Here is a 27,047-nt window from a genome sequence, read left to right as displayed (position 1 = left end):
GACGATAATGGCCACACCCACTGGCCGAGGAATTCCACACGCATCATCTCGTGAGTTCTCCACTTGACTCGTGGGAGGCTCGTAGCAGCGGACAGCTCACACAAGCTCATCCAGCTGGGAAGTGGCCAGGATAGGCGTCAGCCCAGGCCCGACCAACCCCAGAGCCAGTGCTCCTGTTCAACTACCCTGCCTCTCCCGCTCTCCAGTCTGTGGCAGAGGGCCGTGGCCTCCAGGGCTGGCTTGAGCCCGGCCTTGTCCAAACCACGAGCATGAATGAGAGACATGAGCCTGTCCACATCTTCACCCTCATCTCTATAGCCAGGCCGTGTTACGGGCCTCCTCAAACCCCGACATGGCCCTAGGAAGCAGCGCCATTGCTGTATCTGCTTTACAGAGGAGGAAACGGAGGCTCAGAGAGGCCCTCAGCTTGTGAGAGGAAGGTCTGAGCTGGGTGTGTTTGACTCCAAAGCCTGTGCTCATCACTATTCCCTAGGTGTCTGCTTAGGTGCGGAGGCCTCTGTGGCCGCTGGACCCCAGCCCTGCAGCGCCCACCCAGGCGGGGCCCTGGGAGCAGCGTCCCTGGGTGGGTTCAGCGGCTCCTCTGCGGGCTGGGGTGAGGCCAGGAGCACTGCCTCGTTCTCCCCAGTCACCTTTCACAACCCAACCGATGGCGCCATGGAGCAGGAAGAGGCCACAGGAAGTGGTGACGTGGCTGCGGGGGGTGGGGGCAGGCTGGCTGGGCAGAGCCTGAGACCAGACGGACACACGGCCACAGGGCTCCGGCCAGTGTGGGCAAGGCTGGCCAAGGATGGTGATGCCCAGGGCCCTGGGGCTCCTGCTTCTCTGGCTCCTCCTGCTTCTGGCCTCAGGTGAGCAGCTGGTTCCTCGTCCCCTCCTGCCAAGTCTGGGAGACCCAGGGATGGGGACAGGGAGCGGGTAGGGAGCGGGGTGTCTGGAGCATATCCTCTGAGGAGCCCACTCTGATGGTCTCAGCACCTTCCTGAGTTAGATGTCATCCTGATAAACTTCGGTCAGCGCTGGGTGTCAGATCCACTCTGGGCTGTGGCTCCCCGACGGGCTGGCTCCGGGACATGGTTGGTCCCTGGACAAGCTCTTCTCCAGCTGGCCTCTGCGCTCCTGGGGAAGGGGGCTGGGGTGCTCTGAGGCTGAGGCCGGCCACTTGTGCTGCCCTCCCCTCCTTGATTGCCACCCTGCCCCGCCGCCGGCTCCCCTCTCTCTGTCCCCGCAATGGCCCCACAGTCCTCATACGGCCAAGCCAGGAACAAGACTCTCCCCGCCCCCTCCTCTCGGCCTTGCACACACATGTGGTGGCTCTCTAGAGGTCTGAGACCTCAGGCCTTGCCCTTCCTGTCCTGTCTCAGGGGAAGCCGCTCTCATTTGCCCTCCCACCGCTCTTTCCGTCTGTGGTGGTCCCCGCGGGCAGAGGGAGTGCCCCCTCCTCAGGTTCCTGTCTCAGTGCCTTGAGCCTCCTCCTGCTTTGCTCTTGAGTCAGCGAGTGGCCTGTCCCCCTGTGTGTCTGTCCAGCATGGGGACATGTGGCTTTGGACACATGAATTAATCTCTTTGGGCTTCAAGGAAACCTATTCTCGTCAAACGGAAGATTCAGTGAAGGTCAAAGTTCAGTGCCTGGCTCAAAAAGGGTGACAAAGGGCAGTGCTGTCCTCCTGGTGGTGTGGGGAGGGCTGGGGCAGAGCAGGCCGTCAGGCAACACTTGAAGGATTAATTAACCTACTAACCGACGTCGGCCATCATCTGGTCTCGGTGGGCATCCTGAGGACCCGGGGCCCTTCACAAAAGCTCCGTTCACCGGCTGGGCCTCCGAGGCTCCCCTGCGATGGACCTTACCCTACGGGAATGTGGGTGCTCTGGTCTGGGCAAAGCGCCAGCCACTTGAATGCGGTGAGGAGCCTTGAGAGGTTTCTATCTCCTTCCCTTGGAGATGTTTATGGGTCAGTCGCCATTCATCTGTTTGCTCATTCATTCATTCATTCATTCATAAAAGGAGCACTGACGGGGCCCTCCACGGACTGCGGGCCCTGTGCTGGTTCACCACAGGGTCCCTGCCCTCAGGGGACTCACAGTCCCGCAGAGTGACGGGGGGTGGGGGGTGCCTCAGAGGAGTCCAGGCGTAGAGGGGGCCAAGCAGGAGGCAGGCACACTCTTCAATAAAGGGACACTTTACAAAGGTGTGGGTGGGGGCGGGGGAACCAAGAAGGGTGTCACACGCCAGGGCTGCGCCTGGGAGAACAAGCTGGGCCAGAGAAAAGCAGGCGGCTGGTGGCGAGTTGTAGGGAGGGGCTGTAGGGGCACCGCAAGGGGCAAGTAACCCCCCCCCCGCACCCTCCTGCCCTCTGCTTCCGGCCCACTCCCCGTATGAGCCCAGATTGAGGAGGTCCTCGGAGGCTGGCCCCGGGCAGAGTGGGACGGAGGGGCGGAGGGGCACCATCCTGCACACTGGCCTGGTTCAGGCTCTCCCTGTCTGGGCTAAATGCTTCCCACGTCTTCCAAAAATAATTGCAAAAAAGATACTTAATAATCTTCTCTGCGCTAGGGGCTTGGCAAGAGCTTCACATACATGACTGCACTGAAATTTCATGGCAGGCCAGGAGGGAAGCTCTGTTCACACCCACCTCCGTACAACCTGCACCCAGCACCCATTTGTAACCCCTTGGGCACACAGAGGGCTGCGATCACAGAGAGAATGGCATCTCCCTCGAGTTGACAATTACCTCCTCCCCTGCACTCCTCTCCACCCCCGCGCCTCTTCCTCTCCTCTCTTCTTCCCTCTTCCTCTTTTTTTCCCTTTCTCCCCCTCTTCCCTCTTACCCCTCTCTTCCTCTTTCATTTAAAAGCAAACGTGGATCATGTTATATACACGTTCACCCATTGTGTGCTCTTTCCATTAAACAATGCATTGTGGACATCCTTACAATCTAACAGAAAATTTAAGTTCCTTTGTAAGCTACTTAAAACATTGTTACACATAGATCTGATTATTATAAAATCTGCTAAAATGTTACTTTCTTTTTACCCTACATTTACTCTAACTTTGGTCTGCCATTATCTGTACCATGTATTTTATTTTTGTCTTAAAATTTAACTAGTTTCTTTTATTGTGAAAGTAACACTGTGCATGATTTAAACACAAAAATCAAACACCAGAGAAGGATATAAAAAATGAAAAGTAAATATCTCTCTGCCCACCTCACCCCGAGCACCGCACATCCCAAAGGTAGCCCCCGCAACAGTCCCTGGGGGGCCAGTCGGGAAGATAAAGCACGCAGATTGTCAAGTCCCCCCACCCCCAAATGGAAAAAGGATACGACAAAGCAGTTCACGGAAAAAGACATACAAATAGATGCTCCGACTCCTTCTTAAATTAAAATGAAATTCATTTTTACCCCTCAGATTGGCAAAGATTTGAAAGTTTGGTAAAGTCTAGGATTATGAGCATGAAGATAAATAGCCGCTCTTGCCCACTTTGGGTGGGAGTGTAAATAGGTACATCCCTTTTACAAGGAAATTCAATAACACCTAGCCATTTTTAAAAGCACACACATTTGACCCAGAAATTCCTATGATAGGAATGTTTTCTATGAATTAACACGAGCTGACAAAGATGTACCCAGCATGGTTCGAAATAGAAAAAAGCAACAAAAAAACAACAACCCTAAATGTCCACTAATAGAGAACCAACAGAAAAAGCGTTGTAATACCCATATAAGGGACGAGTCTGCAAGTATATAAAGAATGAGATGGATCAGCATGTGCCAATGTGGAAAGCTCTTCAAGATATATTGCTAAGTGAGCCCATTCGTGTAAATTTTAAAATGATTTACATAAGCATAGAAAATTTCTTCGGGGGGGTGTGCAATAAACTATTACAGGTTGTGAAGCCTGGAAGGTGACCTGGGAGCTGCGGGAATTTTTAGTTTTCATTTTACGCCCTTGTGCACGGTTTAATTGTTTTTTTTTTTTTTTAACTCTGTGCAAGTGTTACTTTTGTTGAGAGATGGCTAAATATGTAAACACATACATACATCCAACGTAAGTATATGATATACAAATAGTTTTACAATGAAATTCTCAGGTCCTGGAATAAATAAGACTGCCTCTTTGAAGACCTACAATGAGCTATGTTCTTTATGCATGTGATCTCTAATACTCCCTAAAATTTGCAGTGAAGGTGTTATTAGCCCCATTTGGCTGATGAGAAGATTGAGTTTCAGAGAGGTTAAGTAACTTGCTTGAGGTCACACAGCTAGTAAATGACCCAAAGCTTCCACTCCATCCCCTGTACCAGGTGAAAGGGAACTGAACTAGAAGTCATGAAGGCTGGTCTCTGGTCCCGGAGCCGTCTCCAACTGGCTGGTGACTGTGCTCGAGTGACTGGGCTCCAGGCGGCCTCAGCTTGCTGTGTTCTCTACCCACCCCAGGAGGTCGCCGTGAGGGTTGTAATGGGAATGTGGGAGAATGAAGCAAACCAAAACGGAATACATCCAAGAGTTATGCCATGAGGCCACAGTTACAAGGGCTTTGGAAAGTCTGATATGGAACGGCTGTGAAAAGCCAGGCAGACTCCCTGAAGGAGGCGGTAAAGGGTAATAGCACTAACGTATGAAAGCTTTTATCGACAGAACCACATGCCAAGTCCTTTGTACACACTTTCCCCAAAGCATCCCACTGGCCCTGTGAGATGGGGGGTAGTATCTCCTTTCACCTTGGAAACTGAGGCCCAGAGAGGGTATGAGTCTGGCTCAAGCGCACAGTTAGTGTGGATGGATGGAGCTGGGACTCCAGCCCACACTGCCAGGCTCTGGAGCCCGAGCTCCTTCCCCCCTACTCCCTGCCCTTGCTGTCCCTGCCCAGCCAGCCTATTCACACTCTCTGCATCGCTCCCTTAGGTGAGGGAAATGCCAACACCAGCGTGGAGATGCCGAGAAATGTCTGCCTGGGGCTCGTCAACGTGAACATGTATGAGTCCTTTCACCTTGAGAACACTGCTAAGTGCTTCCGAGAGTGCAGGCAGTGGGGGAGCAAAACGTGTCACCTGGGAAACTTGCAGAGGTAAGCGGCCCCTCTGAGCTGGAGCAGGAATCTGGGGCTCCTGCGGGGGTTGGGGGGAGACTAGTGTAGTAGGAAGGGACAGAGCTATCAGTTCCCATGGCTCCAGAAAATGCTGCTCCCATCTCACCCCTCCACCTTGTTGTTTGACACCAACATTCTGCCTGACCCGCCCACCAAGACCCCTCTGATCCAGGGGATGCAGAGATGAATCAGCCCCTGTCCCTGTCATTGGGAGCTGTAGAGGGACAGACATGGCCCCAAATGATGGTGACTCTAGGGTGTGATCATACAGAAGTGTGGACAAGGTGCCAGGTTAGCTCAAAGGAAGGAAGTCTGCCAAGGCTTCCAGAGGAAGCAACCCATGAAAGGGCTTAGAAGGCTGCATAGGAGTTTTCTAGTTGGACCCAAGCAATGTTAGAGGACACTAGCAGCAGAACTTCAGGGAGTACTGGGGGAGAACTATAGTGCTTTGAACTGTGAAAGAGTAAAGTGCTGGGGATGGAGGCAACAATGGAGGGGTGGGGTGGATAGAGGATAAGACTGGAAAGATAAGCAGGGACCGGTGTGAAGGGTTGTGTAAGCTATACCAACGCGGGAGGGGGCGGGGCAATGATATATTTTAAATAGAGGAAGAGCGTAGTAACTTCGCATTTTAGAAAGATTACTCAGGCTTCAGGGAAGGATATAAGGGTGGTGATGCAGGATGAGATGCAACCAGGTAGGATGCACCGGCGGCGGTCTGGGTGAGTGAGGGCTGCACCACCACCGCCAGCACCACCAATTGGCCCTGTGCGCCTGGAAGGGAGGGATGGATTAGAGTGATCTGTAGTGTAGAATCAGTAAGACCAAGAGACTGACAAGACCAAGAGATCAGGAGATCTTGGGTTGCGGGAGAGGAAAGAGTTTAGAACACAACACCTCCAAGAGTCATCTCCAACAATACCTTTGCCTCTCTGCCTTCTTCTCCTGTCCAATCAAAGTTGCCCATCACCGTTCTGGGACACTCAGGACAGGCTTATAGTTGGTACTCAATATATATTTGTCGAAAAGAATGAATGAAAAGCCTGTGTTCTCAGGTTGGGTGTTAGGACAGCAATCCCATTGAACTCCATTATTCCGGTGGTCTGGAAACGCTCCCATCCCCCCTGCAGCTGCTCCAATAGCTTCTTAGCTCCAAGGAGCATTCAGAGGGCTCCTCTTCGAGCTGCCTTTTAGTGGGGATAAACACTTTGGGAAAAGCAGGGGGTCTGGGATCAGAGGATGTGGATTCTGTTCCCAACTCTATCATTTAACCAACTTACCTCCTTTATCTTCACAACCCTATTGAGGTAGGTCCTGTTATCAACCTATTTTTCAGATAAGATAATTAAGGCTCCAAAAGGTTAACTAACTTGTCCATAGCTACACAGCAGGTAAGTAGCAAAGTCAAGCATGAACCTGGGTTGGGAAGGTGGTGGGGGAGGTTACGGCAATACAGACTGGGGTCAGACTGCTGGTGCTCAAAAGTGGTCTGGGACTCGGGACAGGTTACCTTCAGTTTCCTCATCTGTACAGTGGGGCTAAAATAACACCTAATTTGTAGGATTATTGCAAGGATTAAATATATAATTCATTTATCCGTTCTACTATGTTGATGGATATTTGGGTGGTCTCCAGTTTTTGGCTTATACAAACAGTGTTGCTATGAATATTCTTGTTTGTGTATGTTGGTGAACATGAGTATTTCTGTAAGGTATATTCCTAAGAGTGGAACTAGTGGGTCATAGGGTAGACATGTGCTTAGCTTTAGTAGAAACTGCCAAACGGGGCCGGCCCCATGGCTTACCGGTTAAGTGCGCGCGCTCCGCTACTGGCTGCCCGGGTTCGGATCCCGGGCGCGCACTGACGCACCGCTTCTCCAGCCATGCTGAGGCCACATCCCACATACAGCAACTAGAAGGATGTGCAACTATGACATACAACTACCTACTGGGGCTTTGGGGAAAAAAAAGGAGGAGGATTGGCAATAGATGTTAGCTCAGGGCCAGTCTTCCTCAGCAAAAAGAGGAGGATTAGCATGGATGTTAGCTCAGGGCTGATCTTCCTCACAAAAAAACAAAAAAAAGAAACTGTCAAATGGTTTTCCAAAGTGTCTGAACCAAATTTCACTCCCAGGATCGGTATATGACAGTTCTAGTTGCTTCACATCCTTTTCAACACTTGGTATTGTCTGCTTTTTCATTTTCGCCATTCTGGAAGGTTTGTACTGTATCATATAGTGATTTTAATTACAGTCATGCACCGCAAAATGCCATTTCAGTCAACGATGGACCACATATATGATGGTGGTCTCATAAGATTAGTACCATAGAGCCTAGGTGTGTAGGAGGCTGTACCATCTAGGCTTGTGCAAGTACACTCCATGATGTTCACACAATGACGAGATCACCTAATGACACATTTCTCTTAGACCATATTCTATCATTAAGTGACACATGACTGTATATTTCCTTGATGACTATTGAAATTTAACACCTTTCATATATTTATTGGACATTTGGACATCCTCTTTGTGAAGTGCCCTTTTAAGTATTTCGCTCAGTGTTCTATGGTGTCCTTTGAATTTTTCTTCGTGATTTTTAGGGGATCTTTATATACTCTGGATACATGTCTTTGCAAATATATACACATGCATATATTCCCCCTCACGAGGGGCTGTCCCTTCATTCTCTTAGTGCTGTCTTTTGACTTAATTTTAATGTAATGCAATTTACCAGATTTTTACTTTATAGTTAATGCGTTTGAGTCTTGTTTAAGGAATTTTTGCCTACCCCCAAATCATGAAGATACTCTTCTATGTTTTATTCTCAAAGATTTGTTGCTTTACCTTTCACGTTTATCTCTACGATCCACTAAAAGTGAAAGCCTGTGGAAAAATCTGCTCTGTTTTTCAGAGTTTCCCCTTAGCTGTGCCTCTCTGACATGCCGTTCTAGAACTCTGAAGAGGTCTGAATTTGAGGGCCCAGGGTCCTTCCTTCACTGCCCACCCCCCCCACACACCACCACTAAGACCACCAAATGCCCTGCTGGGACTTTACAAAGTGCTCTGTGCCTGTTTGGAACCCACCCCTGCTCCCTACCCAGCCACAGTCAATCACAGATCTGCTGTCTATTGATTTGCCTTTTTCTGGGCATTTTAAATAAAAGGCACAGTATGTCGTCTTTTGAGTTTGGCTTCCTTCACTTAGCCCGTTTCTGAGTTTCATTCATCTTGTGCCCAGCAGGGCAGTATTTGTGACCAGTAGTGACCTCTGTCCAGGCAAAACTCAAATTCTCAGTCTTTCATCCATGCTTAAAATGAGCAAGTGTCCCCAGGAAAAAAGAGACTGCAGATTTCAGATCATTTCTCTGTGACGCTCCCTCTGGAGAATTTTAACCCCTCTAGTTCTTGTTGTTCAAGCCGCTCTCTGAGGCCTTTAAACAAGTTATTTTTGTATTGTATCTATTTTTGTATTGTATCTAGCTTTCCTATTTGTTCTCAGTGAGAGCATTGATTTATCGCAAACACCTCCACACTACTCAGAAGCAGAGGTCCAAGGCCCAAACTTTTTTCCAAGAAAAGCCAGTTTGAGGTATAATATATAACAACAAAATGCACAGATGTGAACTGTACTGCTCAATAAATTTTCACATATTTATATATGCATCCTTTAACTTCCACCCACATCAAGCTATAAAGCTTTTCCAGCCTCATGGAAAGGTCCCTCATGTTCCTTCCCAGTCAGTAACACCCCATCATGGTAACTGTGATTCTCCCTTCTATAACTAAATATTAGTTTTACCTGTTCTCAAACTTCTTATAAATAGAATCATACGTACATAGTTTCGTGTCTGGCCTCTCTCCCTCATCCACATGCCTGTGAGATTCATCTGGTTTTTTTGAATGCGGCAATAGTTTGTTCTCATTGTTGCTATACAGCATTCCACAGCATCAATATCCCACTATTCATCGTCTCTTCTACTGTTGATGGGCATTTCTGTTGTTTCTGGGTTGGGGCTGTCTTAGTCAGTTCGGGCTGCTATAACAAAGTACCGTAGACTGGGTGGCTTACAAACACAGAAATTTATTTCTCACCGCTCTTCAGTATGGAAGTCCAAGATCAGGGTCGGGCTCTGGGGAGGACCCTCTTGTGGGTTGCAGACTGCCGACTTCTCATTGTATCCTCACATGGTGGAAAGAAGGACTAGAAAGTTCTCTGGAGTCTCTTTTATAAGGGCACTAATCCCATTCATGAGGGCTCCACCCTCATGACCTAATCACCTCCCAAAAGCCTCACCTCCTGATACCATCACAATGGGGGCTAGGGTTTCAACATATGAATTTGCGGGGGGGACACAAATGTTCAGGCCATAACAGGGGCTATTATGAATGAAGCCACCAAGAACATTTTTGTGCACGTCTTTCCATGGACATATGCATTCATTTCTCTTGGGTAAATACCCAGAAGTGGAATTGCTGGCGCAGGCAGGCATATGGTGTATTTTAGCACCGCCACAGTGTTCCATGGTGGCTGTATCATCTTACACTCCCACCAGCTGTGTGTGAGAATTCCAGTTACCCCACAGCTTACGACACTTGGTATCATCAGTCTTTTTAATTTTAGCCATTCTAAGAAGTATACAGTGGTATCTCATTTGTTTTTATTAATTTTGATAGCTTTACTAAGGCACAACTTATACACCATACCATCTATACATTGTTAGAGTACAGTTCAATAATCTGTGGTATATTTATGCCGTGTGGAACTATTATTACAATCATTTTAGAAACTTCCATCGCACCCCAAAAGTACCTTGTGCCTGTTTGCAAACAATTCCTGCTCCCATACCCAGCCACAGTCAACCACTGATCTGCTTTCTGATTAATAGATTTGCATTTTCTGGGCATTTTACAAAGAGAACTACATACTGTGTTGTCTTTTGAGTCTGGCTTCCTTCACTTATAATGTTGTTGAGTTACCTTCATATTTTAGCATATGTCAACAGTTTGTTCTTTTTTATTGCTGAGTAATATTCCATCGCACGGACACACTGCATTTTTTTTATTCATTCACCAATTGATGGACATTTGGATTGTTTCCAGCTTGGGGTTATTATAAATAATGCTGCTATGAACATTCACATTCAAGTCTTTGTAGATGTGTGTTTTCATTTCTTTTGGGTAAATGCCTAGGAATGGAATTGCTGGGATATATGGTAAGTATATGTTTAGCTTTATAAAAAGCTGCCAAACTGTTTGTGAAAGTGGCTGTATCATTTGCTTTCCCATCAGCCATGTAAAAGGCTGTTATTTCCACACATCCTTGCAATGTTGTCAGGCTTTTTGGCTATAGCCATGCCAGTGAGTGTGACTGGTATCACACTGTGGTCTTAATTTGCATTTCACAAATGACTAATGATGTTGAGCATCTTTTCACGTGCTCATTAGCCATTTGTATATTTTCTTGGGTGAAATGACTATTCAAATCTTTCCTTCCTTTTTAATTGGGTTGTTTATTTTCTTATTATTGAGTTTTCAGAATTCTTTCTATGTTCTGGATGGAAGTCCTTTATCAGATGTATGATTTGCACATATTTTCTCCCAGTTTATGTCTTGTCTTTTCATTTTCTTAATGATGTCTTTTGAAGATCAAAAACATTTAATTTTGATGAAATCCAATTTAAATTTGTGTGTACTAGTGTTTGATATCATATCAAAGGAATGTTCATTTAGCTCAAGTTTACAAAGATTTTATCCTAATTTTTCTTCTACAAGTGGCTGGTTTTAGCTCTTATAATTAGGTTATGCCTTTGGAGTTAATTTTTTGTGCACAGTGTGAGGTAAATGTCTAACTTTATATTATTGTTATTACTATTTTTCCATTTGGATATCTAATTGTTTCAGCACCATTTGTTGAAAAGACTATGCTTTCTCCATTGAATTGCCTTTGGGAAGGCATTCCATTGAAGGGCTAAATGGAAGCTTCTGGAACAGGATATATTCTTCCTACAAAGATAGTAAACCGTAAACAAAACCACATCCCTGGGGGGAACTGCAGACATGAATGCCACCATGAAAAACTTGAAAGAAGCAGGGCTGGTGATACCTGTCACAACTCCATTTAACTCACCAGAAGTCAGGTGGGTCTTGGAGAATGACCGTGGACTATCATAAACTCAGTCAGGTGGTGGGTCCATCACAGCTGCTGTCACAGATGAGTATGTTTACTCAAACAAATCAACACGGCCCCTGGCAGTTGGTATGCAGCTATGACACGGCTAATACTTTTTTCTCTATATCAGTTTTCGAGGACTGTGGAAGCAGTTTTCTTTTACTTGGCAGAGCCGAAAGTATACTTGCCCAGTGTCTCCTCAGGGCTATGTCAGTTCTCCTGAACTCTGTCATCACATAGTTCACAGAGACCTTGTTAATCTTGACTTTCTACCACGTGTCACTCTGGTCCATTATACTGACATTATGCTGATTAGATCTGATGAACAGAAAGTGGCAAGTACTTAAGATGCCTTAGGAAGATACGTGAACTGGAGGATGGGAGATAAACCCCACAAGAATTCAGGGGCCCATCACCTCAGAGAATTTTCTGAGCATTCAGAGGTCTGGAGAATGTCAATATATCCCCTCCAAGGTAAAAGACAAGTTGTTGAACCTCACACCATTTACCATGAAAAAACAGGCACAATGTGGAAAAAAACATATTTTGCAAACATGAGCCAAAAGTAATTTGAGTAGCTATATTAACATCAGACAAAGAAGATGATGCTCAAATGGATGTCAACTTTGTAATTAAAAATTCAACCATATACCCATGCTTTAGACTTTTTGAATATATATTATATTTCACAACTAAAATAATTTTTAAAAATGCTCTGAGAACCAGATCAGGAAATCTTCCCTCAAGAAAGTGAATTGGGCTGTTTATGAGGCCAAGAAATTTTTTGAAAGTGCTTGAGGTAAACGATATATGTTGTGAAACACAACTCACTATTTTATTTGGTAATGTTGAAAATCACAATACTTCTTTGTTTAGATTTTAAAAGGTAAATAAAAGCTAGAATCAAGTGGTGCAGCTTAATCAATGGATTTGGACAATCTTGTCACACTGTTTCTGACTGGCTGGTGTTCTAATTGCCTGACCCACCCAAGCACATTTACACATATTTGCATGGCTTACTCTTTATATCGTGTGATATTTTTTCTGTAGTTTCTTTGGGGTTTTTTTCCCTTGGTAATTGCCACTGTTCGAAAATGATGTCAAAATAAAAGCCTCCTTTTTTCTCCCTGGCAAGACCTCCCTAGCTACTCCTTTCCAACAGCCTTGATCTGGCCGTATCTGCTTTTGTTCCCCTTTCTCTCCCATTGCTACCTCAGCTCTCACCTGGGAAGCCGGGTCTTAGGACCCCAGGCTTAGGAAAAGCGTGGTGAAGTTTCAGTACCACGGAGAGCACCATGGGCTTGCCTTGCCCTGACATTTTAGCTGATGCTAGGGGGTTGCAGTAAAATAAACGTCAATTAAATTTTATGTTCTGTGTGGTTCCAACACCAGCTCAGTTCCCATAAGTCGGTTCCTGCACAGCTCAGTCTCCAAAGGCTGAATTCCCAGTATGCAGTTAGCACTCAACAAACATGCTGAGCGCTCACACACACCACATAATTATCATCCCACGGTTTAAAATACTCAGAGGAATTTCTCCCAAGAAGATATGCAAAGACCAACAAGCACATGAAAAGATGCTCAACATAATTACTCATTAGGGAAATGCAAATTAAAACAACAATGAGATACCACTTCACACCTACTAGTAGCGCTACAATTAAAAACAAAATGAAAAATAGCAAGTGTTGGCAAGGATATGGAGAAATTAGAACATACATTGCTAGTGGAAATGTAAAATGGTGCAGCTGCTGTGGAAGACAGTTTGATAGTTTCTCAAGAAATTAAATATAGAATTACCGTACGACCCAGCAAGTCCACTCCCAAGTATAAACCCAAAAGAATTAAAAACAAGTCTTCAAACAAAAGCTTGTATGTGAATGTTCATAGCAGCCATAGTCACAATAGCCAAAAATGGAAACAACCCAAATGTCCATCAATGGATGAACGGATAAACAAATGTGGTATATCCATACAATGGAATATTATTCATCCATAAAAAGGAATGAAATACTTAGGGCCGGCCCCGTGGCTTAGCGGTTAAGTGCGTGCGCTCCGCTCCTGGCGGCCCGGGTTCGGATCCCGGGCGTGCACCAACGCACTGTTTCTCCGGCCATGCTAAGGCTGCGTCCCACATACAGCAACTAGAAGGATGTGCAACTATGACATACAACTATCTACTGGGGCTTTGGGGGGAAAACATAAATAAATAAAATCTTTAAAAAAAAAAAAGAAAGAAATACTTATACACGCTACAACATAGATGAGCCTTGAGAACATTATGCTTAATGAAAGAAGCCAGGCACAAAAGACCAGGTATCATATAATTCCATTTATATGAAATATCCAGAATAAGAAAACTCATAGAGACAAAAAGAAGATTGGTGGTTGCCAGGGGCTGAGGGAAGAGGGAAGGGAGTGACTGCTTAACGGGTACAGGGTTTCCTTTGGGGTGATGAAAATGTTCTGGAACTAGATAGGGATGATGGTCGCACAACATTGTAAATGTATTTAATGAATTGAACTGTATGATTTAAAATGGTTAAAATGGTAAATTTTATGTTGTATAGATTTTAACACAAAAAAGACAAACACAGGAAATACTCAGAGGAACTGCTAGCTGGAATCCCTCAAAACCAGCTCGGAGGGCCCCCATGCCACCCCTCTTCTCCTCAGTGACCCCAGGGTCTTTCTATTGACATTCTGGGCAAAGGGCTGGATGACCGCTGCCCATGGCGTCTCTCCTTCTGTAGTTGAGGCCAGGCGAGTGGGTAACTCAGCCTGCAAACCTCTGCTTCCCCCAATCCTGGCCCCTTGCAGGTACTGGCTGAACTACGAGGTCCATCTGGTGGAGAAGAGTCAGATGGAGACAGTGAACTTGACTTTTTTGAAGTCTTTTGTCAAGAACTTCAGCACCAACATCTCAGAAGACCTGCACTTCTCTCTGAGCCCCTCTCAGGTGAAGAGGCTCCCCATTCCTGCTGGCTGGTCCTGCCCCTGTTTTCATCAGTCTTATTTTTCAGAATTCGGAGAGAGTCCTAGTCTGTGCTTGGTGCCCATCAAAACTTGTCCCTTCAGTGCCCTGCCTCCTTGCTAATGGGAACTAGTGAGTTAAGCAGATGAATGGATCCGTTAACAGATTATCCTGGGGGGTAGGACAAGACAGTCGGAAGATCACTGAGTTGAGAGTCAGGAGACTGAGTTCTGGTCCCGGACTTCCCACCTCCTCACTGGGTGTCCTCCAGGAAGTCCCCTCCCCTCTCTGGGCCTGGAGCCCTCATCTGTAAAATGAGGTCTAAGGCTCCCCAAAGTCTGAAGTTCCCATGAGCTCTTCTACCCTGGGGACTCATGGAAACCAGGTAAAGGCACACTTTGCCGTACTGCCAAGGACTGAACGGGCGGACTGGATTTGCGCTGGTCTGCCTTCAAATCCCATCTCTGTCCCTTACCAGCCATTGTGATCTTGGGCAAATTGCTTAACTTTTCTGAGCCTCAGTGTTCACATCTGTAAAATGGTGATGGCGTTGCCCACTTTCAAGGTTATGGGGGGGGGGCAGGGAGCAAATGAGATAATGTACAGGGAATGCTTGGTACAGTGAGGGCGCAGTGCCTTGTAGGGAATGAAGCCTAGGGTGGAAGTTCAGGCAGCAGGCAAGTTGGCTATCTTGGAGATACTTCTAGGTCTGCCTGGAGAAGAGGAGATGAAAGATGGATAGGGCCCTTCTCAACCCTTTACTATGTCACCCAAGAGCTGAGCCCTCTGCGTGGGGTATGCAGTGACCCCAGAAGTCACCCACATGTCCTTTTGACAAGGGTCTGGACTGGGAAGGAGAAAGTTGGGGCCCTCAGCTACAACACTTAGCTCCCTCTGTTCCATTGACCAGGGGACGCTTTTGAGGCAGGACCAGGTGGGATCAGGCTGCAGCCCCAGGGGAACAGCGAGGTCAGAGAATGAACAAAACACTTTGCAATTACCAGTGAAATTTACTTTAATATTTTGATCACTCTTAGCTTTTACAAAGTTTGTGTTTGTTGGGCGTGAGTGGATATCACAGTCAGTGTAAACTCTTGTATCCTCCATCTCTGCCCTCGCTGTCTCCCTTCCCGACGGTCTTATTCCTCCCATTTCTTCCCAAGTCAGAAGCCAGACACCACCATCATGAAGCCCCCTGTGAGCACAGGGGCTGTAAGGACCCTGGCCAAAAAGCGCTCCCCAGCCCACTCCCCCTCACACTTGCAAACCGAGCTTGTCTGGGTGTCGTCTCTTCACAGCCCCCTTTCAGCCGCTCAGGTGGCCATGCAGGCAGCTCATTAGCTCCTTTCTCCGTATTGGGAAAACTGAGGTTCCATGATTGCCGTGACTTGTCCAGGGGCTCTCGGCCTGGACAGGGCAGAGCTTGACTGTGCCTCCAGGTGTCCTGCCTCTCAGAGCCAATGTCCTCAGGTGCTGCCCCTCCACCCAGTGTGCCTCAGTTTCCCCTCCCAACCGGGCGAAGTGGCAGGACCTGTGCTGGGGCTGGAATCCTTGGGTAAAGACGGAGCGGCCGGGTCTCTGGTTGCAGATTCCGAGGCAGGTGACAGGGGCCCAGCACGAGCACGAGTGCCCTGACAGAGTCCGGCTGCCCAGGAGCCTTTTCGCATCCCTACAGGGCAGCAGGCCAACGGCCCGCTTGGCCATAACCATCCTGGACATCGGTTCGGGGAATCTCTTCAAGGTGAGGAGAGGCCTGATGGGGGCTCCGGGAGGCCCAAGGTTCACAGGCAATGCTGGCCCTCTGGAGTCTTCGCTGAGGGCCCCGATGGGGGTGGGGGAGGTGATGAGCCTCTGGAGAGTGTTTCTGAAGCAGCTTGTGGTCCTCCCAGACCCCTGTCTCTAAGTCTGTGGACTGCGGACTCACACTGCCCACACACACTCAGTTGTGGACTTGTATGTGTAACCCGAGTGTGTTCACGTCCCTGTGTGTCCTTGTGCAGGCACAAACACACGTATCCTTTCATATTCCTGGTGCACACATAATCATGTGTGCTCTGGTGTGACCATGTCCACACAAGCAAGCGTACTCATGCCCTTGCAAATGTGTGCCAGGTGTGTGTCCCCACTCACACGCAGACTTGTGTACCCCCAAGGGCTGGTGTGGACAGGTGCTCCCCCACATGTGGGCACCCACTGTCCTCCACTTCCGGGCTGATCTTTGTCCTGGCCCTGCGCCCCTCTGGTTAAGAGGGCAGAGGAACTCCGGAGGACAGCAGTGGACAGCGCGCAGGTGCACGGCTTTACGACCAGCTGGCCTGGAGTGTAGGGCCGCCCTGGCCCAGCCCGAGTAGGAGACAACAAGGAGCAGCAGAAACGTCACCCATGACCCGTTGGCCCCCTGGTCCCCTGGGCTCAGACTTTGCCCTCCAGTCTCTCCTGGAGACTCCCAGGACCCCCCTTCAGGGTTGGGTTGTGACAGCCCCTTCTTCAGCCTGGCCTTGCCCTGTTTCCCTCCCAGGGGCCCCGGCTCAGCCTGGAGGACGGCAGCAGCGTGTTGAACAATCGCCTGGTGGGCCTGAGTTTGGGCCGTACGCCTGTGACAGGGCTGGCCGAGCCCTTGGAGATCACCTTCTCCCACCAGCGTCAGCCTCCCGTGAGCTCCCCCCGCAGCCTGGCCATCACCGAGGGGCAGACAGGCAGGGGGGCGCCCACGGGCGTACAGGCAGACATCCTTGGGACTCTGCGCCCCCACCACATCCACCCAGGGGAAGCCGCCATACATACAACGTGCCCAGCGACACAGGCCCACTCTGCACATGTGTCCACGTGCCCTCCAGACTCCCGCCCACTCACAGAGGGGCATGTAGGACTTGGCAAACCCATCTGCACATACACAACATTACACACCCGCCCGCAGACACGTAACCCTCCACTCACAGCCCCACGCCGTGTCCACACCACTCACACGCTGACCCAGGGTCCATCAAATGGTGCCATTAATGTTCCCATGTGACCCACGGGGTGAGCCTTGCTTTCCACCTAATGCACACATGTTAAGGCGCGGGAGCATGCTGTTCTCTCCCCCTCCCCTCCCCACGCTCTCCTCTCCCCGCTCCCCACCTCCCCCTGCCCCTCCCCTGACTCACCCTCTTTGGTTTCAGAACCTGACCCTCAGCTGTGTGTTCTGGGATGTCAATAAAGGTAGGTCCAGGTGAGATAGGTGGGGAGGATATGGGTCCCCTTAGGGGACAGGGCTTCGCTGCAGGCCCCTCCCCTCTCTTGGCTCCTCTCGGGTCCCCTCTCCCCCCACCCCTGTCCCTCCCCTACCGTCCACCCCCCTACACTCCCATACAGTCCTCTGTGTTCCCATCTCCTCTCCAGGCTTAGCAGGAGACTGGTCTTCCAAGGGCTGCTCCACGGAGCACAGAGCCAAGGAGACTGTGTGCCGCTGTGACCACCTGACCTTCTTCGCCCTGCTGCTGGTAATGGCCCACCCACCCTGATCCCGGCAGTTCTGCCCAGGCTCCAGCCCCAGGGAGGAGGCTGCCTGGCAGGGGCCAGGGCCTTTGGGGTGTGTGGGCCTGGCCTCCAAATGATGGGGTCCCGGTTTGGGGGGGTCCCCCACAGAGGCCGATCTTGGACAAGGCCACCGTGCAGGCCCTCATACGCATTTCCCAGGCTGGCTGTGGAGCCTCCATGTTCTTCCTGGCCCTCACCATTGTCCTCTACGCTGCCCTGAGGTGGGTGACCCTATCCCCACTCCCTCCTGCCCTCAGGGGCGGCAGCAGTGCAGAGTAGAAAGCACCCTGGTTGTGCAGCCCTATGCTGACATCTTCTCCAAACCCCAGTTTCCTCATTTACAAAATGGGCTTGGAGGTTGAAATATGTCCGAACTATTTCATTTGCAAGTGGCAGCAACTCAACTCAACTGCCTCAAATATAAGAGGGAACACATGGTTTAAGTAATTGAAAAACCCAAGGTGCCTTCATTCAGGCATGGTTGGATCCAGGACCGTGTCCTCAGGACTTCAGCCCCTCTGCTTCTCACAACTTTGCTTCCTCCTCTGTCAGTCACGTCAGGCAGCAACTCCACACTCAGGGGCTTTGGGGGGCCCCAGGCTTGCATTGCAGATTTTACCTGCCTTGATAGCCAATATTCTAAACTAAGTCCCAGAATTGAGGTCTTTAAAAAAAAAAACAGATTTTTATTTTGAAATAATTATAGACTAACAGAAAGTTGCAAGCATAGTACGTAGAGTCCCATAGTCTCTTCATCCAGCTTTCCCCAATGACGACACTTTATATAACTGTAGTACAATATTAAACCAGGAAACTGACATGGGTACAGTGCTATGAACTGGAATACAGACCTCATTCAGTTGGCACTATTTTTTACATGCATTCATTTGTGTGAGTGTTCTATGCAATTTCATCCTGTGTATACCAGAGTTGAGTGTCATTGGTCTAACTCGTCCCCTGTGCCCATGACTGAGCAGGTCATGTGGTCAAGGGATGGGTTACTGATTGGCCAGCCCAAGCCATGTGGTTGCTCTGGGGTTTGAGCCAACAAAAGGCCGACCCCACTGACACTCCACGGCTGAGAGATGGGAAGGGAAACCTGGGGCTAGTTCTGGAAAAAGGAGGAGCGGGTGGAGGACAGGCAGAAACAGCAGAGTCTGCTGCGGCCTGCATCCAGGCTCTCCCAGGCCCAGGCCGTGGCTGAGGGACCCACAGGAGCTGCCAGCTTGAAGGAGCCTGTGGGAGCAGCCCCCCGCCCCCGCCTGCCCCGTCTCCAGCCTCCTGACCGGTGACGGGCCTGGAGCAGCCCCTGGGGCTCCTGACTCCCAGTCCGGGGCCCTCCCACTGCCCTGCTGCACATGCCTCTTTGCCTCTGTCACCGTCTGGCCCTGGGCTGCAGCCCCCACGGGCCTCACCTGCTCCATCTCAGACTGAATCGTGAGTGTAAGTGGTGACACCCCTGCCCCCATCCCCCAAGCCCTGGCCTGGGACACTGCCCCCACCCCCAACACGCTGAGCGAGACTTGCCAGCTGGCTGCATTGCTAGACCCCGTGAGCCGGGCCTGGAGCGCCAGGAGGCACTGTCATCAGCTCCCAAGGGTGGGGCCTGGCGTCTCAGGTGAGGTGGACATTATCCCTCATGCCCCCTCCAGGCAGCCCTGGGCTCCCATCCCTCAGGTGAGAGTCATTTGCGATCAAATTTGCTAAGAATTCAGAATGGGAGCTCCACAGAGAGGGAGATGAGCCCTGGGAAGAAGCACTGGGCTGGGAGACTGGAGCCCGTGCTCTGCTGCGTGACTCTGCGAGAGTCCCTGTCCCTCTCTGAGCCTTACTCTCCCTCCTATCCCCTATGGCTCATGCATCATGTCTGTCCACTCACTCAACAATGCACCCAGGGCCTCCTCCTTCCTACTGTGCCAGGCCCGAGGTCACAGCGTGGGGAGGGGCAGACAAGGGGAGGGGACACAGTTCCACTGCGCTGCTGGGAAACCCAAGTCAGCCTGGGATAAGGGGCATTCAGAGACAGCCTTCCCAGAAGGAAATACCCCCGGGGAATTTTGAAGGCAGAGGAGGGAAAGGCATTGAGAGCAGAGGGAGGAGCATGGGCAAAACCCGGGAGACGTGGAAAAGCAGAATGCATTCGGGAAATTGCAAGTTATGCAGTTTGGCTAAAGCACTGAGTCGAAGGATGAGGCCGGCAGGATCTGGAACCCACGGGGCCCTGTGGGCCACAAGAGGGCTCCTGGACTTGAACCTGAGGGCGCTCACGCCCTGGCCGCCGGCAGGGGTGGAGCAGAGGAGGTGGGATGGAGAGGCCTGGGCGCCCGTGGCAGCTGCAGCCCCTTGCAGTCTCTCACCAGCACTTCTGGCCCCAGGTTCTCCTGGCAGAGGCTCAAGTCAGAAGACCCGCCCAAGATCCACGTGGCCCTGAGCGTTAGCTTGTTCCTCCTGAATCTCGTCTTCTTCACCAACGTGGGGCATGGCGTGGAGGGGTCCGATTCCGCCTGCTGGGCCCGGGGGGCCGTCTTCCACTACTTCCTGCTCTGCGCCTTCACCTGGATGGGCCTGGAAGCCTTCCACCTCTATCTGCTCATCGTCAGGGTCTTCAACACCTACTTCGGGCGCTACTTCCTGAAGCTGAGCCTCGTGGGCTGGGGTAGGTGCTGCCTGGTGGGCAGAGGGGAAGGCCAGCCCTGGGAGGAGCGGGGAGGGGAACGGCCTAGGGCAGGGAGGTGGCTGCCTCTCTCAGATATACTCGGGGCTTGAGGGATGGCAGCTGGAGGGGGGTTTGCAGGGGGACACACAAGGGAGCCCAGCAATGCCATACTGCCCCCCTCGCACCCAGGCCTGCCTGCCCTAGTGGTCATCGGCACCGGGAGTGCCAACAGCTACGGCCGCTACAGCATCCGTGACGAGGAGAACAGAACCACACTGGAGCTGTGAGTGGCGGGTGGGGAGCGAGGGTGACATCAGGTCCCTGGATGCACCTATCAGGCCAGGGGGAGGTAGGGAGAGGAGGGAATCTGGGAAGAGAGGCCGAGTGAGTCAAGGCGAAGGATCCTCAGATCCAGCTGGCTCATGGCCTGCAGGGGTAAACTGAGGCCTGGAGAGAGGCAGTGCAATGAGACAGGGGGCCTGAGAAGGCGGAGGGAGAACTGGTCCAGGAGGCAGGATGCCCTGCTCTAGCCTGGGCCACCACCAGCCTACATGGCACCTTTGGGCAAATTTAAAAAGGAACCCCCATCCCCCTCCACCTGCCATGCCGGGTGCTCAGCCTGGTGGGTGGAGGGTGAGCTGGATTTCAGCCTCCACCTGCCCCCTCAGCCAGGTGCCCTTGTGCAGAGCACAACCTGCCCAATATTTGCAGCAGCCTGGTTCTATCTAGGCTCTGCCTCTGAGCTGCTGTGTGACCTTGGGTGAGCCCGTCCCCTCCCAGGGCCTCAGTCTCCTCATCTGTACAATGGGAGGTTGATGGACACGCTCTTCCCAGCCTTTTGCCCCTGCAGTGCAGGGAGCTGTGGGGCTGAGCCGGGCCTCTCCCAGGGCGTCCGCCCCGGGCCCACGGCTCTGTGCTACGAGGGGCTGGTGTACCCTTGGTCCTGTCCCCAGGGCCTCAAATACAGGAGCCAAAGGGGCCAGATAGATAATATAAGCACACGTGGCAGCCCGGGGGCGGGAGGTCTGCAGTAGACTGGCGGTCACATGCCCATCTCAAGGGCAGCTGATTACGGTCCCTCAGGAGGGCATCCACAGGCCTGCCAGGTGTATGGTCTTACGAGAAGCAGAAATCTGGATGTTTATGCCAAACTTTCTGTTTTTTAAAGGATAATCACTTAATGCAATTTTTTTACAATATCACGTGGGGCAAACAAAACACGTCTTTGGGGCCACCTGACTCTTTTGTACTCACTGGTCTAAAGAGACAGCAGCCTGGAGCCTTGGGACCCCTTCCCCAGGAGAGCAGGGGACAGTGGGCAGAGGTGGGAGAAGGCATCTTCTTGGTCATGGAAGGTCAGTTAGGGGAGACGGCCGGGGCTGGCTGCTCAGGGGTGCTGTCCCAGTCCCAGCGGCCATCCGCCCCCTCCAGGTGCTGGTTCCGCGAGAACGCTGCCATCCCCCTCTACATCACCGTCCATGGCTACTTCCTCGTCACCTTCCTCTGCAGCGCGGTGGTCCTGGGCCTGGTGGCCTGGAAGATCTTCACTCTGCCGAGTGCCACGGCGGGCAAGAAACAGGGGCCGAACTGGAAGGCGGTCCTCACCTTGCTGGGCCTTTCGAGCCTGGTGGGCGTGACATGGGGGCTGGCCATCCTTACGCCCCTGGGCGTGTCCACCATCTATGTCTTCGCACTGTTCAACTCCCTGCAAGGTGAGGCTCCTGGGCCAGGGAGGTGACGGCTGCCCCGTCTGCATTGGGCTGGGGGGGGGGGGCGTGTTGGGGGGTGGATGGCAAGAAACTGGATGCCACGCAGGCTAACTCAAATCAAGGTACTGATTTTAAATACCCAGGGCTGTGCCAAAGGCCCCAGGGCAGGAAGGCTGGCTGATCTCATGTGAGCTGGCACCAGGGTCAGGAAAACCCACAGAAACCAAAGCAGAGACTTTCTCCGTCTTATTCTCTGGAGCCGCATGCAGTCTCTCACCTTCTCTCGGGAAACTCCTTCATTCTTCTCTCTGCTGGCCCACTCCTACCCACGGCCCCCAGATGGCTGCCCAATACAGCCACCTCAACCCTGAGTGACTTTCTGAGTCTAATGACCACGGTCAGATTGTCTCTTCCATGGTCTGAGGAGAGTCAAGGACCTGATCGGGCCATCTTGGGTCAGGTGTCCATCTCTGGTCCAATCAGCTGTGACCAGGAGGGCAGGGTCATGTGATGTGGTGGCCACATGACGTGGACAGAGTCTCTCAGGAGCTGTGGAGGCAGGAAGGAAATGATTAGTGGAGGAAATATTGCTTCGTTTGCTCCCTGCTCCCAGGACCCTTCCTCTTATACCCCAGCCAAGGGGCAGGCGCCCGGGGTGTGGTCACGGGTCCCCTGCCTGCACCTATCCTCTTTGCTCCTCGCACCCCCGCCTCATACACACAGCGTAGAGAAGCATCGCAGCCTGACAGCTGAGAAGGGAAGGACAGTGTGCGCCTTGACTCAGTCTGATCCCGTCCAGAGGAGGCGCTAGGAACCCAGGTGTCCCGGACCCAATGGGGGGAGCCCACAGAGACGGGGCTGCCTCCCAGTGCCTTGTGAGACTGTGTGGCATCATGGTTGGGGACAGGCAGACCCGAGTCCACATCCTGGTTCCCCTCACCACCCAGCAAGTCACTCCGCGCCTCTGATCCAGTCACCTGAAAAGTGGGGATAATTCCAGCACTTTCTCATCAGATTTCATGATGAATAACTGAGATAATACGTGTGGGGACACAGTAGGCCTTCAATATGTGGGAACTAGGTTAATCACAGAAGTCATTATTATTAGGCCCTCTGAGATGGTCCCCAGATGAAGAATCATGAGTCCACATCTGGAAAACCCCAGATGTTAAGAGTTGGGGAGAGATGCACCTTGAAACTGTAGATTATATCGTTATTCTTTCAGACGTTACCCTTAATATTTAAGCCTGAACACTTCACTCTCCCGAGTTGTTTCAACCGAGTGGGAATTATTCAGTCCTTCTATCTTCCTCCCAAACACAACAGGGCCCTCAGCATACTTTAACTGCCCTTGAACTCTTCTCAATGTTTCTATTGTTGTTCAGAGTTTTAGTTGTAAGTTTCTTTTAAACACACACACAAGTTTTTATTTTGCTATAGATTTCTGTACTTACTGTACTTTTTATACCTCACACCTTCCCCCTTATTCTTGCTGAAGTGCATCCTGTAGTAATCCTTTATAGAGGGGCAGTGGGAGAAACCCACTGTGGTGGTGGTTCTTTTGTATGTCTGAAAATTCCTATCTTTTGCTCTTTCTTTTCTGTGATGGGTGCATGTATATATGTTATTTCAAGGACACCATTTTTCATTTCCAAGATTTCTATATGGATCTTTCTTAGGAGTAGTTTTCATTTTTGACTGATTTTTCCATAAGTTTTGGAACTTTTACAAGGGAGCTATTTCTCCTCCGGGGGGACGCCAGCCAGGCTGCCCAGCTCCCTGTCGGCCACACCCCAGGCTCACGATGCCCTCTCCTCCCTGACAGGCATCTTCATCTTCTGCTGGTTCATCGTCCTCTACTTCCCGAAGCACAGCGCCGTGTCCTCCTCCTCTGGTACCGCCCGACCTGACCAGGCCCACACCATGTCTCAAGAATAGGGGCCGCAGTGTGGCCGGGCCAGGGTGGGCCCTGCAATCGGGACTCAGCTCTGACTCGCTGTGTGACCTCGAGCAGCTCGCTGCCTCCCTCTGGGCCTCAGTGCCCTTCTCTGTACAATGTGGCTGCAGCGAGAGGGGGTGGGGACCAGGTTGGACCATGTGGCTTCAAAGGTCCCATCCAGACACATCTATGTGTCCTAGCGTCCACAAATCCAGGATCGCAGGAGTCTAAAGGTCCTACAGTCCTGAGACCGCTGCCAGCACAGAGCATCACCGTCACCCCCACCCCCATACCCCACCCCGCTGCCTTCAGAGCAAAGCAGCCTGTCTCTGCCATCGCCCACCTTCTGGTCTCAGTAAGGGCCTGAGCCCAAGGAGGGGAGTCTGTTGTTGGCACAGCCCCTTGAAGGAGCCCCCAGCCTCCTGCCTTCCTCCCTCTCATCACTGCCCTCCCACATCTCCGCCGACTGGCTGCCTGTAGGTGAGGGACATCCGGGGGGCAGTCGTCCCCTCAGGCACTGGGGCTTCTGTGGACTGGAGGTTTGTTTTGAGGGGGATTGGTCCTCCCGGCCAGCTTGCCCCTGGTCTCGGCCAGTCCCACCAAGGTCTATCTTCACAGATGATCCCCCACCATTCAGGGGCTGCCACCCTCCAGGTGTCTGGGGACACTGAATTTCAGAGAATGGCCCTTACCCAGTGGGTGTGATACTTCAAGCAAGCCCCCCAGTCCCCACTCTGACTGCCAAGTGGGTGGCCCAACCTCTGATCTGCTGTCACTGTGGGGTAGAGGGCACATGGTCCAGGGCTCTGCACCCCAGAGGGCAGAGGGGCCAGGGCAGGGCAGAGGGCTGGGCTGAGCTGAGAGAAGGTGGGCGTTTCCCCCGGAATCTGAGCTCCTACAGAGCAGGCACTTAGCCGTCCTCACTCAAGGGGTCAGCCCACCCTGAGCCTGGCGAGTTTCAGGCCCTGAATAAATATGTGTTGGCTGAATGGATGGGTGTGTGAGTGGGGCCCTGAGCCAGGGGAGTGTCTCAGGCCAGACCCAGCTTGGGTATGTTGCTTCCAGTGGCTGGGCCTCCATTTTACAACCATGAGCTGGTTTCCTTGGTAAGAAACGAAAAGAGGCAGAGATAATAGAGATAGAGATAGAGAGATGGAGAGAGAGAGAATTAACAGATAAGCAGATGCAGAAAGACAGCAGGGAGGGGAGAACATTGGTGTCCACCCTCCCTGGAGCCCCCCTCCCTGGAGTCCCACCCCGCGTGTTCATACCCTCCTCTAGCCTTGACTTACTAACCACCTGGAAGTCTCACCATCCCTACCCAGCCCCCACCCTCTCCAGTGGGCTTTGTGGCCGGTCAGGCACTCTCTACAGGTGAGAAGTGATTATTAGACGCCCCCCACAGCCCCTGGGCTGCCAGCCCGCCTCCCCTCCCAGATGCCAGATGCTGATCAGACTGCAATGGATCCCTTTCTCCCTCCTCCCACCCAGCAAACATGAAAGACAAGAAGGCAGGGGCCCTTGTTTTACACGAGTCGCTGCATTCCTGGAGGGGAAATTCTGGGGTGTGGACACTGCATCAGTTGAGCCACACTATCAGTGTTTGTGGACACGTTTGGTGGGTTTTGGGCTTATCTTCACAGACATGTGTTCCTCACACTAAAGGTCTTGGCTCCCTTCCCCCAGAGTCTCAGAGTTACGAACCTGTGCTTGGAAAGAACAACAGCTCTAGTGTCTGACAGGCCTGGGTTCAAATCCTGGCTCTGCTACTCAGGGGCTGTGTGACCCTGGGAGTGTCACCTCACCTCTCTGAGCCTCAGTTTCTCCCTCGGTAAAATGGAGATCATAAAGTCCTCGCTTTGTCCTGAGAGCATTAAGTGAGGTGACAAAAGTAAAGCGCCTGGCAAGGACTCAGCAGAAGTTAGTTGGCCCCCCGAGACCCCTTTAGCTTAAGGAAAAACCAGGTGGAACCCTTGTGTAAAGCGAATCATGACCCTCTGCAGCCTGCATGTAAAACAGGAGAGGCATACAGGGTAAAGCTCCTTCCAGAGTCCTTCTACAGCTCTGCCAAGTGGACCAGCCCCGCGTGGGGATGAGGAGATGGAGGCCCAGAGAGGCCCAGCGACCTGCCCAAGGCCGCTGTGCCAGCTGGGCTGAAGCTAAGGCTGGGGCCTCCTCCCAGAGCCTTCCCTGGGTTCAAGAATCATCAGCTCATCCTCCACCCCCGAGTCCCAAGGGAAACCCTGGTCTGTAGCTTTTCCAGATGTGCTCAGTGGGATGTGGGTCCAAAAACCCACAAGCCCCGGATGGGCGGGGTTTCCTGACGCGGATGGACAGGGCAGATGGGAGTGGAGCTGACGGCGGGGCTGCGCTCCCTCTCCGGCTGGCTCTCAACTCCAGGGCCAGGCGGGGGCTGAGGGGCTGGGGTCCCTCACTGCCTGGGGTCACTGCAAAAGCAGCTCCAAGTGCCAACCTGAGCATGTTCTAAGACCAAGAGGGGCTATGGCGAGAATGCGCCCCAAGGCCCAGCACGGATAGGCAGGGTTCCCCTGTCATCGAACGGTAACAATAGCAACCAAGGAGGCGGCCGGCCCGTTGTTCAGAGCACACACTCTGAGGTCAGCCCGCCTGGTCCCAATTCTGCCTCAGCGACTTGCTGTGGACCAGTTCCTCACCTCCTGAGCCTGTAAGGCAGGGGTCGCAGGCGCTGCCCCGACGGCTGATGAGGGATTAAACGAGATGCTGGCGGAGAGGGCTGCCCAGTGCCCGGCCCGCCCCGCCCCGCGTGAATGGGACCAAGCCAGAGCTCTGCCGTGGCCGTCACCTTCTCAGCCCTGGGCCGCAGGGGTCCTCTGTGTGCTGTAGGGAGGGCCCCCACTGTACCTCCGTGCCTGGTTTTCTCTGGTCTGCCCCAATTTCTTCATTCCTGGTATTTTTCATTACAATATAATAAATATACAGGAAATAAGAA

The 27,047-nt window shown here is 51.6% G+C and overlaps 1 protein-coding gene across 1 annotated transcript; it reads left to right on the top strand.

Annotated features, from left to right (window-relative positions):
- Window positions 1-765: 765 nt before the first annotated feature.
- ADGRG3 (adhesion G protein-coupled receptor G3) lies at window positions 766-27,047 on the top strand. The gene is made up of 12 exons (XM_087420191.1): window positions 766-869; window positions 4,926-5,088; window positions 14,100-14,238; window positions 15,842-15,994; window positions 16,772-16,906; window positions 17,415-17,454; window positions 17,635-17,735; window positions 17,881-17,993; window positions 20,148-20,428; window positions 20,618-20,711; window positions 21,860-22,140; window positions 23,963-27,047. The coding sequence occupies exons 1-12, from the start codon at window positions 809-811 to the stop codon at window positions 24,073-24,075; spliced, it is 1,674 nt and encodes a 557-aa protein (XP_087276317.1). The 5' UTR covers window positions 766-808; the 3' UTR covers window positions 24,076-27,047.

Source organism: Ceratotherium simum, chromosome 30 (genome assembly GCF_057802395.1).
Source record: "Ceratotherium simum simum isolate JZ-2026a chromosome 30, ASM5780239v1, whole genome shotgun sequence".
Lineage (NCBI taxonomy): Eukaryota > Metazoa > Chordata > Mammalia > Perissodactyla > Rhinocerotidae > Ceratotherium > Ceratotherium simum.
The sequence above is the reverse complement of the archived record's forward strand: the minus strand, read 5'-3'. Positions and strand labels throughout refer to the sequence as shown.

Bases quoted from the DNA above. Each gene is read 5' to 3' on its own strand.
- ADGRG3 (XM_087420191.1), top strand. From the start codon at position 809: ATGGTGATGCCCAGGGCCCTGGGGCTCCTGCTTCTCTGGCTCCTCCTG. The intron at 870-4,925 runs GTGAGCAGCTGG...TCGCTCCCTTAG, and splicing joins CCTCCTGCTTCTGGCCTCAG to GTGAGGGAAATGCCAACACC. The intron at 16,907-17,414 runs GTGAGCTCCCCC...CTTTGGTTTCAG, and splicing joins CCCACCAGCGTCAGCCTCCC to AACCTGACCCTCAGCTGTGT.